The sequence below is a fragment of the Ornithodoros turicata genome, chromosome 8 (genome assembly GCF_037126465.1).
Source record: "Ornithodoros turicata isolate Travis chromosome 8, ASM3712646v1, whole genome shotgun sequence".
Taxonomy (NCBI): Eukaryota; Metazoa; Arthropoda; class Arachnida; order Ixodida; family Argasidae; genus Ornithodoros; species Ornithodoros turicata.
The window spans coordinates 34,495,160-34,505,845 of record NC_088208.1 but is presented as its reverse complement, the minus strand read 5'-3'; the positions used below and the strand labels follow the sequence as shown (position 1 = coordinate 34,505,845).

The window sequence follows — 10,686 nt, the reverse complement described above, 5'->3', positions numbered from 1 at the left end:
TAATATTTATTTCATTTTATGTTTTGTCCATCGAGCCAATATAATTATATTCGATAAAAAATAAACCACAGAAGCATACAGAATGAGTGCTTTGCAGAAAAGTATTTTAGTGACAAATACAATCGACGAGAACGTGTTCAAGCAGAACAGAGGCAACACATTTATTAATGGAGAGTAACCTCTTTGTGTGTTAGAGAAATACCAGAAAAGTGCATAGGCTCCATGTGAAGTATTCCTTATCAACACGATTGTGTATACGAAAACCTCTGTGCCTAGAAAATGTGTGTACGATATAACTACCTCTAGTGTGCTCCTCTTTCGACTACCCTCACCCTTCTGCATATTTGCAGAAAGCATCGACGTAGAACCAGCCTCTCCCCGAGGACCGTACGAGTGCGACCTTTGTTCGTACTCGGCAGGCACGAGGTCGTCTCTCTGGCAACACTTGCTGATGCACCGAGGCTTTAAACCATTCAAGTGCCGTTTCTGCAAGCACACCAGTCGCCGCAAGTCTCACCTGCGTGTCCACGAAATGAGACACACCGGAGAGAAGCCATTCAAGTGCAGGTTCTGCGACTATGCGACGAGACAGCTGACCCCTCTGAAAGTGCACATGCGAAGACACACGGGTGGTACGGCTCAGAGGTGCACATTCTGCCAAAAGGAAGTCGGCCACTGGAAGTCTTGCTGCTTGCACACGTTTCCATAGTCACCTGTGAACGGAAGAAGTGTGAATTTGATCACAACGCGTTGTTAATTGTTACCGATGTACTGAAGAACTTGTCCCATGCAGCTTTGAGTTTGTGATATATTAGCACTGCATGGCACGAGTGTTTTGGCGCCACGCGTATTAATTTGGCTTGAATGTGCTAAGGTGCATATAAGGGAACATAATTCTGCAGCAGTCTTTGCATGCCAGCCTGGCCCTACTGGCTTGAACAGCACTTACCTGCTGGGACGGAAATTGCGCCAAATCAAGAAAGCGCTCAAGGCTTTCCAGCCGCGTTCCCCCTTTTGCACCTTTGTACATGCGTTAACAATGTGCTTCTTGCTGCCCAGTATGTAACGTATGACTACACGAATAAATGTTTCTGTTGTTTCAGGCTTGCGGCCACTTCATCGTAAAAAAGTATCAGAGTACCACTGCAATTTTTGTCCCTATTCTTGCAAGCTGAGGTACGTGGTGAAGAATCACGAACGAATACATACTGGCGAGAAGCCCTACAAATGCAAGTACTGCAGCTATGCAACTGCTCAGAAGGGCAACATTACCATGCACGAGAGGCGGCACACTGGACAGGAACCGTACAGGTGTGAACCGTGCAGGAAGGTTTTCAGTGCCAAAAATCGGTATCTTTCACATATGGCACAGCACGACAGCGAAGACAACTCATAGCGCCGTACCAAGGGTTCGTCGTGCTCTCATGCATTCAGTGACAGTTATGCTTCATAACAGGCTTGTGCAGCACCATAGGCGCCGACTGCGGGGGGGGGGGGGGGGGGGCCTCCCCCGGGTAGTCCCGCTAAGAGACTGGCACCAACCATTTCATATCATTTCAAGAGACTGCTCCATTTCATTAACCATATTCATTATATTGCGCGCATTTCGGGTCAAACACCGAGGATTCAATACATTTTGTTCTTTTTGCACTCAGTTTTCAAAGGCGTAGTGCTTTCAGTTGTGCACATGTTCACTGTTTACGTTCTCTCTGTTCTTCCTTCCTCTTATTTCTATGCCAGTTCTGCATACATCATAGGATCCCGCCAGAGTCTGTGATTCTTCAGCTTTAGTTTTGTGTTCTTCATTTTTCTTTTCCTTTTCTTTCCTTCTTTTTGTTTTCTTATTTTCTTTGCCTTTTTCCCCCTTTCACTTTTTTTGGAATAACAAGCCGACATCCATCTGGCTTACCTTCCTTTCTTTGCTTAATAAACATATCCCCCCCCCCCCGCTCCGCCAGAGTACTTACTTCGCGGTGCGCCCTTGCCCCCTCCGGGAAAATGAAACCTCTCCGTTTCTGTGCAGCACTTTGTGTCACCGCACTTCCTTTAGAAGGAAATAAAGTTCAGTAAGCGCGACGTTGTCCGTGACGTAGTCAGTCCGCGGCTCAGTCTGTTGCCTCTCGCCGTGGCACGCCACCAGATGTCGCCATTGTCGAGAGGGGCATTGGTTTCGGGAGCGCGTGGAGCGCCGTGGAGCGCTCCGGAGCGAGAGGTGCAGTGTGGACGGAGCGCGCCGTGTAGTTGTATAGGGAGCCTCGGAGCCTATATACATACGGGACTTCCCGTATATAGGCTCCCTACCATACTAATAGTACCATTTCCCGTTGTTTTCTTGATTTCTTGCTTTACATTTTGCGGCAGCTCAATGCCATACGAATGAATTCTAAAAAAATATACTTTATTGCACGCCGCGGAGGACGTGAAATTCTAGTAACAATAACTTGGTACAATGATAATAAATTATTTCATTTTGTGCTATGTACTTACAATATGTACAAAGGTACTTTAAAGTCCATAATACTATATGCCTCGCTTCTTTTGATAACTGCTCACACACTCTGCTTCTGGTGTCCGCTTTCCCGTATCCTTGACAAACCCGCCATCAACGGTTCTATCCTTCGCTAAGCGTCCGTCCTCATCTTCCAGTGTGTTGGAAGCGGCCTGCTCTTCTCGCCATGCACTTGACCCACGGACCAGGACCAAACTCTCTCTCTCAGTAACACATGAGATGTGTGCGGTCTGTCTCAAGGCCTGCTCATCAGAGGCGCAGTCCTTGCCCTCCAGAGGCTGGGCGGTACATTTTGGCAGCCGAAGTGGAGGTCCTCAAGTTCTTGTTTTGAGTAGGGCGGAATCACATCGCAGGGGGCTCCGAACAGGGTCTTACGAATGCTTCCTTGTGAGCCATCGTAAGTGACTGGCGTTGAATGCGTCACAGCCTTTGCCGCCGCCTGTAAAGCAAGATTACAAAATTGGTGAAATGGTTCAACTATATTCTCGGAAGTTAGGGACAGCTAACGCAGCTACACAACAGTTACAGAAACTCATCAGTATCACGACGACCAGCACATTCCTCCTGAAACAGTATCTCTCGCACAGTATTTGTGCGAGAATTCCAGTCAACCCATCGACTTTGCCGCGATGTCCGTGACGTAGAATGGGTGCGGCCGCCTTCTGCTATGCTCACGTCCTCTGTCGCATCGTATCGTCTGCGCTTGTGATTTGTGACGCGCACGGAAAACGCGCTCTCCATGCGCATACTGTATTGTAACGTTAACGCAAATGAGTATATAGAAGGGCGTTTGTTCACTGTGACAACGAAGCATTGAAAACCACAGACCGCGTCTACGACAGAATAATTCACAACACCCGCTCCAACAGAGCCACGTCACCAACCTGTTGTATCTCCCTCAGGCACGTGGTCGCGTGCTCAGAAGACGTCCAATGCCGTGTGAGCTCCGATCTCCAGGCGTACTCGTCCTTCTGTGTGCTTCCAAAGAATATCACGTTGTTGTGGGATTTGGACCTGGCAAACGCTTTGGCAAGCTCTCCAGAGAAGTTCTGGTCTGCTAGAAGGATGACTTGACGTGCAGAACAGTTCTTCAGGTCGAAAAGTAGCTCCTTTATTGTATATGTCTCTTCTTCGTCGGCCTGTAAAAGCGTCACATATTAACGTGTGTCGGCCTCCACTCCATCTATGCTATGTGAATGATCTAAGTTGCAGGGCTGGTCATAGGGGAGTGGCGAACAAGTCAACACCCTTAGTAAGTTCTTACCGATGTTCTCTTGATAGGAGCTCTCGGAGCCTATTTATGAGCGCTAACCGACTCGCAAGGTACGAGCAAATTACTCGCTTTCCGACTGAAAGACGCTATACTATATGGTACAGTCTCTACAAGAAAATTTGAGACATTGGTCGCATCATGTCACAGAGCTAACACGTCGAAAAATCGATTTGATACAAATTTCAATCTTGAAATTGCGAAGAATTCCGCAGGGTATTGAATCTGAAAATCGCGGGGAAAATTCAGCAAAAAATAGCATATCCGGAAGCCATTAAACCGTTCCTTACCGCGCCCATAGAGCGTCGATCACCGGTGATCGACGGTTTACGGGCGGTGCTACTCGGCCTCTAAAGTAGATATGGACAAGCGGTGACATTTGTTGGATACTATAAACACTAAAGAAGTTTTGACTGACAACTGAGTTTTGTTTTCACTTTTAGCTTTTCCTCGGTGGTGGTGATTTATTAAGCTGGCTCTTCGCCAAGGAGGCAGTGTGGAGATTTCATCTTTGTCGCGGCATCGCGTTCCGGCGGCGGACCTGTTTCGCAAATGCGCAATGCCCGCATTTGAAGCATATTTGCATATTTGAAGCATATAACAACTCTGAAGGTGTTAGACAATCACATCTTCGTCCTGAATGTGTGGATATGTATAACTTGCATGATTGCAGTTCCTCCTGTCTCAAAACTATCCGGGAGGGATACAAAAGCGGTGAAATAGCAAAATGTGGTACAAGAACAGGAAAGTGGAGCATGAAACTAATGTTTTCTACAGAAATTACGATGTTCATTTCTGTTTTACTGCTTCAATGAACTCTGCTACTCAGTTACACGAACAGCATGGGTGTTGACATTATTTTCCACAACTCGTGAACTTCTTGATCCAGAGTGTTGATATTTGCAGATATTATTTCTGACAAAATTTGCCACATTTTGTATATTTTGGAACATGTATAGATTTATATTTTTGTTCGTAATACAAGCTTCATGAGGTTTCTGCTGTTTGCATCGATTTTTTGTGTTCCAAAATTAATTTTGGAAATTCATGGATAGCTTTCTTTCTGAAACTTACATCATTCGATAGGGCATTCATTTGGCTACATTTTCCTGTATAGCAACATATTTTGAAGTAGTACTGTCGGACACACAAAAAAAATATACATATTTGTCAAACAACCCAAAAATGGCCATGTTTGCGGCGGTAAGGACAGAGTTAACGAAAGATCCGCAACTCCCGGCTGCCCTTGTACAGTGCTGGACAAAAGTTTACGGAATACCCTCTGGCGCATTCCTTCCTCAGAGTGACACGCTAGCAGCGAATGGAACCGTACGAATTTACAGACATGTGCCTAGGTAACCTAACTAAGGTAACTTTTTGAAGTACGTTCGACGTACACCATTCGCTGCTAACGTGTCACTTTGAGGAAGGAATGCGCTGGAGCCCGTTCTGTAAACTTTTGTCCAGCACTTTACGTGGCTTTACCAAGCGTGTCGTGACCCGAACGCACCTGACCATTGCCGTCCACGTCCCAGAGAAGGGAGGAGCCGTCCAGCAGAACGGGGCTGTTGAGGTACAGGAAAAGCGAGTCGACGCACCGGCTGGATTGACACATGCGCTGAAGATGGTATCGGAAAGTCAGTTTCAGTGCTGATGGGTACAGTACTTGGTTTTCGTCGCCCGTCACTGCAGAAAAAAAAAAAGCATATTTGACGTGAAAGACTTGCTGTTGTCTCCTGCTACCAGGATGTGCCTCTTTCCAACAAGAACGCAAGAAATAATGTTGCACTTGTAATACTTGCCGTATTTTCCTTGAGCTCCGTTGGCGTAAAAGACTTTGATGTTGTTCCTTCTGAAACCGTATCTGGTTAGCGTGTCGTAAACACTCTTCAGGTCTTCTATACTTCCGGTGGCAGGCGAGGTGAGCCTATCCCAGCCTCCAGACAGTAGAACGGCCTGGTCGCAGGTCTCGAATAACCGACACTGAGTCTGCACTGCGTCTTGCATCGGTGAGCACCGCTGCGTGTTCACCTTCACAGGATTGCACATCAAGAATTCCGTTTCGTTTAAAGGATGAAGTACCGGGCACGGGGCAAAACCTGGAACGACACAACAGGTTTGGAAGTGTGACAATGTGCTTCACCAGGCTATGCTTTTGCACCATTCGGGTGTAAACGTCTCATCTTATGGGACACACGTTTGTAGGGCAAGGTGCACACTGTACAGAAACGTGTTTTGTGAAAAACCCATCTAAATGGTGCAGGTATCCTGCAAAAACCACGATTTCATAGGGCATATTCTGCAGAAAATGCCATTTCAGGCGGGCGTATTCTGTTTAGAGTACTGTCCCAGAGGAGTGTTTTGCAAACACCTTTTTCAGCACTGTTGTTACACTTTTCAGTTGAACTCGCGGAATAAAAACAAACAAACAACACAACTTTTTTTTTTGCACGCTGTAAGGTGCAAAAAATCATTTATGAAAGCCACAAATGCATCACATCTGAATTCTCACGATGGCTGTGTCGTCTGCTTGTTCTGCTCAAGTATTCAAAGCCTGCTCCCAACAGGTGAGCTTTTCCGCAGGGGTTAATGAAACTCTACGCATTTTATGGCAGAGCTATGAACTTGAGCGCTGCCACGTGATTGAAACAAACATCCCTTTGAGTCTTCTCTTATGTCCATACCTCACCGCTTGCCTGGCGGCGATATGTGGGTCGTCAAGCAGCCGACATGAAAGCATCGCTTTAGAGAGTCCGACAAACCCGGAAAGCACGGAGATGCCGGAAGGGTATTCGAAACCGCTACCCCCGTCAATAAACATGTACCTATTGACACCCAAGGTCGTTTTAAACCTTTTAAAGCATCGCTAAGGGCGAATACCTGCGCTCATCGTTTTCTCCTTTTCTGAAGTCCTTTCTTCGCGCGTTTCTTTCTTGTAGACAATAATGTGCATGGCACGTGCGTTCTGTAACATCAGAGGGGCCGACACCACAGCTGTCTGTACACATGTATATACGCATTACAACGATCTCATTGCGTTGCCGCATGCTGACTGATTGCTCAGGACATTTGGCCGACTGTGAGGAAGGGATGCTGAAGTTTTGTAACATGCAGTCAGTCATTGCGTACTGAGTCATCCCCGCAGTTTTCAGTAGTGTGCTCAACAAACCGATGCGCGTTTTAAACTCGAATTCAGGCGCTTTCTTTGCCGACGGTACAGAAGTATACACCATACAGTGCTCCAGCGCGAGCTTCTTCAGTGTGCTCTACATATTATCGGATGAAGAATATCATGCAAGACGTTACTGAAGTTCCAGTGGTCCTGCTGGGGATTTATATAGGTGCCAACTTGCTTTGGACTGTCAAACTTTCAGGTGTGTGGGAAACCGCATCTGTGGGTCTCTGTGTCCCGCACATGTAGGACTGCACGTGTAGGTATGTGTGTCCCGCGCGTGTATAGCGTGTTCAATAAGCTAAACGGTTTTTCTTAACACAGGGGAGAGGGTAAAGGGTGGAGAAATCACGTGACGGAGTGTATGTCCAATCACAAGGCAGCAATTCCTAGACCGGCACGTGTCAACAGAAAAAAAGAAAAGAAAAAGAAAACGTGTGCCTCACCTTGAAATGTTGCCCCCTTATTCGGGAATGAGACCAGTGAGATAGTTCCACGAGCGATGGGGGAAAGAGGGAAAAGGACGAGAGACGTACGCCGATATGTCGAGCAGAGACTGCTGTTCTCCAGGGCACCGTCCTCATCATTGGCATGGTATTTAAAGGGTTAGGGATGGCATGTTAAAGGGTCCATGGGTATTATGGGGCGGGTCTCGTCCTGAAGCAGTTCCCTTAACATTTTCTTAACGGTTCGCTGGATTTGGTACCCTTTTGCGTCTACGTGGGGTACTGAGGTGGAAGACTTACCGGGTATCTCGTCTCTGCACCTCAATTGCTGCCTGGACCGGTGTGGCTCTTCGTGTGCTGGATGCACTAGTGGCAAGAATCGCATCTCACATCGGCGAACAAGGCGCTTTGCGTTTCGTGGACGGTGATGGCCTTCGAGCAGATTGTGACAGCGGCTCTTGAGTGCCAGCGACAGACATTCGCCTTCTCCTACAAATTGTTGATTAAAATAATCAAATCAGTTGTACAGGGGACCTGCATGGGTTGGGGTAGTCGACAGCGCACACCATTAAAGGGTTACCACAACCGTATACACGTAAGAAATGTCGTGCATCTCATCTCGACTTAGACAAATGTAGCACTTCCTTGAGCATGGAGAGAACACAGAACGAACCAGTTCCCCACTGGATTCTCATTAGTTGACTCTGGCTACGGAAATATGCTTTGGATAAAACGCAGCGCGCACACTACATAGCACACTCGCATCTCGTTATTCGATATTGTATATTATTTAATGTTCGATACATTACGCGTGAGAGAACCGTAATGTGTTACGTCTCCGTCATATGCGTAAGCGTCTTTATGGCTCGTCATTGATAAGGAAAAATAAATCAAAAACCACTTACGGATATAGTATCCGCCATTCACTTGGCACTGCAACTGTGTCCAACCCAAATCCAAGAAGAACACTACCACCAGATGTCCGAAGGCCGCGTATGGAAAGGGATCGAAGACCAGAACCGCGTCGTGTTCTCCGGCGTGCGTCAGGGCTTCGTCGGGCAGCACTACGGAATACCGCATGTCTTCCTCGAGAGCAGCATAGAAAACTATGTCACTCTTTCCCATGGCCTGTATCAGGCTGCACTCTTTTTCGCTGGCAAAGAACGCGCAGGATACGTTGGCGACCAGCTGAAATCCGGCATCGGACCATCGAGCCAAATCTGCAATTGAGATGCGTGGGATTCGGTGAGACGTCGTTCAGAACGTTCACGCTGACAGCGGGGACGTGTCGATGCAGGTCCACTGAAGGTTGTTTTAAGACCTGGTATCCTTATATAGAATCACTGCCGCTGGTCAGGGTCTGACACTCTCCACTTATATTAATTTTGTTTGCTTTCAACATTGAGGAAACCTATAATAAGAGGAGGGATAAGAAAAGCTTCGAAAGAAGTGCGTTTTAGGAAGTTCTAAAATGGAAATTTTGATAAGGTGTGAATCCATCTGGCTAACTGATGAGTATGAGCGCTCAATGAGAACGGGACGGGACAGAGAACGAAGAACACAACCGCTAGCGCGCAACAACACTTACAACAATTTAATAGACGGGGTATAAATAACAATCTACCACCCTCACCCCGGCGATGGCGGGTGTGCGACGAATTCAATAGTTTTCTGCCCTGTCCCATCCCGTCCTCAATGAACGCTCATATACTCAGTCATTGTACCAACTTGCCCAGTCGTCTACCCTTCTTATCTACTAAATCGAATAGACAGACGTGATTGAAGTCAATCGGCACGATCGGCATCTCTACTATACGGCCTGATACTTTTCTCACCTCTCTGAGACGGAAAATCATCCAAGCACTACACGAAGAAAAAAAAGAAAAAAAGAGATCTGCATGATGAAGTGCACTTGCCTTGCGTCGCTGCTTGACGTGATTGTCCCGTGTGGAAGCTTCCAGAAGAAGATAGTGGCCCTGCATGGCATGCGAGGATGCAGAAGAGGAAAGCAACCGTCCGTACCAGCATCGTGGGATGATGCATGTACGGACGAGCGCGGTTGAGCGTGCGCTTCTACGGGCCGTGAGGGAGGGTACATTTCACCCTCTCACTTGGACTCCGCTCTTTCAACCAATGCCGGCACGATGTTTGTTTTGTTTCTTCTTCTTTGCCGTTATTGATGCCGAGCCAGTAATAAGTGACCACGTGCAGTATTTTATTCATTTAGCGCGTACCATATACCATCATTGCAGGCACAAAGATGACCTTGAAACCTCACGCCTTGCCAAATACCAGGGTTGGTTTTAGAGTGTCGAAATTACATTTGCTTGTCATGAAGCATAAAACGTGCTTTACAACAATAATATTGAAAGTAGATTTACATGTAAAGTAAGTCGACCTTACCATGAAATTCTTAACATCACCTATTTATTAAACGGTTCATATACATCCCACCTTTCCTATGCACGTTTTTTTTAGGAGTATCTCCTTTCACGTCTAGCTTCTCTGTGAACAGTAGTTTGACGTTGAAGCATTGAATTGCCACGCTAACTCATGAAATCATGTTCACCCACATGCAACGGAGTATAATAGGATCCCGCAACCCAAGCAACATCCCACGGCGTAATCGTTCATAATTTATTTGTTGTTGTTATTGGAGCATTGACTGGATTCTCTTTTGTCAGTATCACAGGAAATTTGGCTCAAGGGGGCTCAAAGGAGTCTGTAAGGGTGTCCGCTCATTTCATCGAACGCTGTTTCGTCGAACGCCGTTTCATCGACGCCGTTTTATCGAACGCCGTTTCATGGACGCCTGACAAAGGTTAGGTCAGGAGAGCCTGGTTGTCATGTCTCCTGTAAGCAACTCTTCCGTTCTTTAATTATGGACTCCCTTTATTTATTTATTTTTTTTCGAATTCGATTTTCTTTCATTTTCCTTCTTCTTTCCTCACGCCTGGTTCTCACGCCAGTGGGTTGGTTACGAAGAATCAAGAATCATCGCTTTTTGTTCTCTCGCTGTCGTTGCGGAACTGCAGATGGTGGTTGTTTTTATTTCTTGCCTCCGCAAATATTATGCTAACGGATCGCAAGAAGACGTTTCTCGGAGCCGAATACGAGAACACGCCATCGTGGAATGCAGTAATAAAAAAAAAGGGCTGGCAGGTACATTGCCACATAAGCAGGTCCTAAGGCGGAGAGGGAGGCAGACGTTTCGGACCGGACGGACATCAAAGGAGACCGCGCTGTTTACGAATGGGCCCTTTTGAAGGTCCTCCTGTTGCCGACAGGA

General features: G+C 46.8%; 1 protein-coding gene across 1 annotated transcript; it reads right to left on the bottom strand.

The window, feature by feature from the left end:
• Nucleotides 1-2,528: 2,528 nt before the first annotated feature.
• On the bottom strand, nucleotides 2,529-9,493 carry LOC135367087 (uncharacterized). Its single transcript, XM_064600195.1, has 7 exons — nucleotides 9,314-9,493; nucleotides 8,303-8,617; nucleotides 7,698-7,886; nucleotides 5,582-5,878; nucleotides 5,290-5,465; nucleotides 3,394-3,648; nucleotides 2,529-2,948 (listed from the first exon to the last, which is right to left on the bottom strand). The coding sequence occupies exons 1-7, from the start codon at nucleotides 9,438-9,440 to the stop codon at nucleotides 2,745-2,747; spliced, it is 1,563 nt and encodes a 520-aa protein (XP_064456265.1). The 5' UTR covers nucleotides 9,441-9,493; the 3' UTR covers nucleotides 2,529-2,744.
• Between the last annotated feature and the right edge of the window lie 1,193 nt (nucleotides 9,494-10,686).

Bases quoted from the DNA above. Each gene is read 5' to 3' on its own strand.
- LOC135367087 (XM_064600195.1), bottom strand. From the start codon at position 9,440: ATGCATCATCCCACGATGCTGGTACGGACGGTTGCTTTCCTCTTCTGC. The intron at 7,887-8,302 runs GTAAGTGGTTTT...AACAATTTGTAG, and splicing joins GAATGGCGGATACTATATCC to GAGAAGGCGAATGTCTGTCG. The intron at 5,879-7,697 runs GTAAGTCTTCCA...GTGTCGTTCCAG, and splicing joins GTGCAGAGACGAGATACCCG to GTTTTGCCCCGTGCCCGGTA.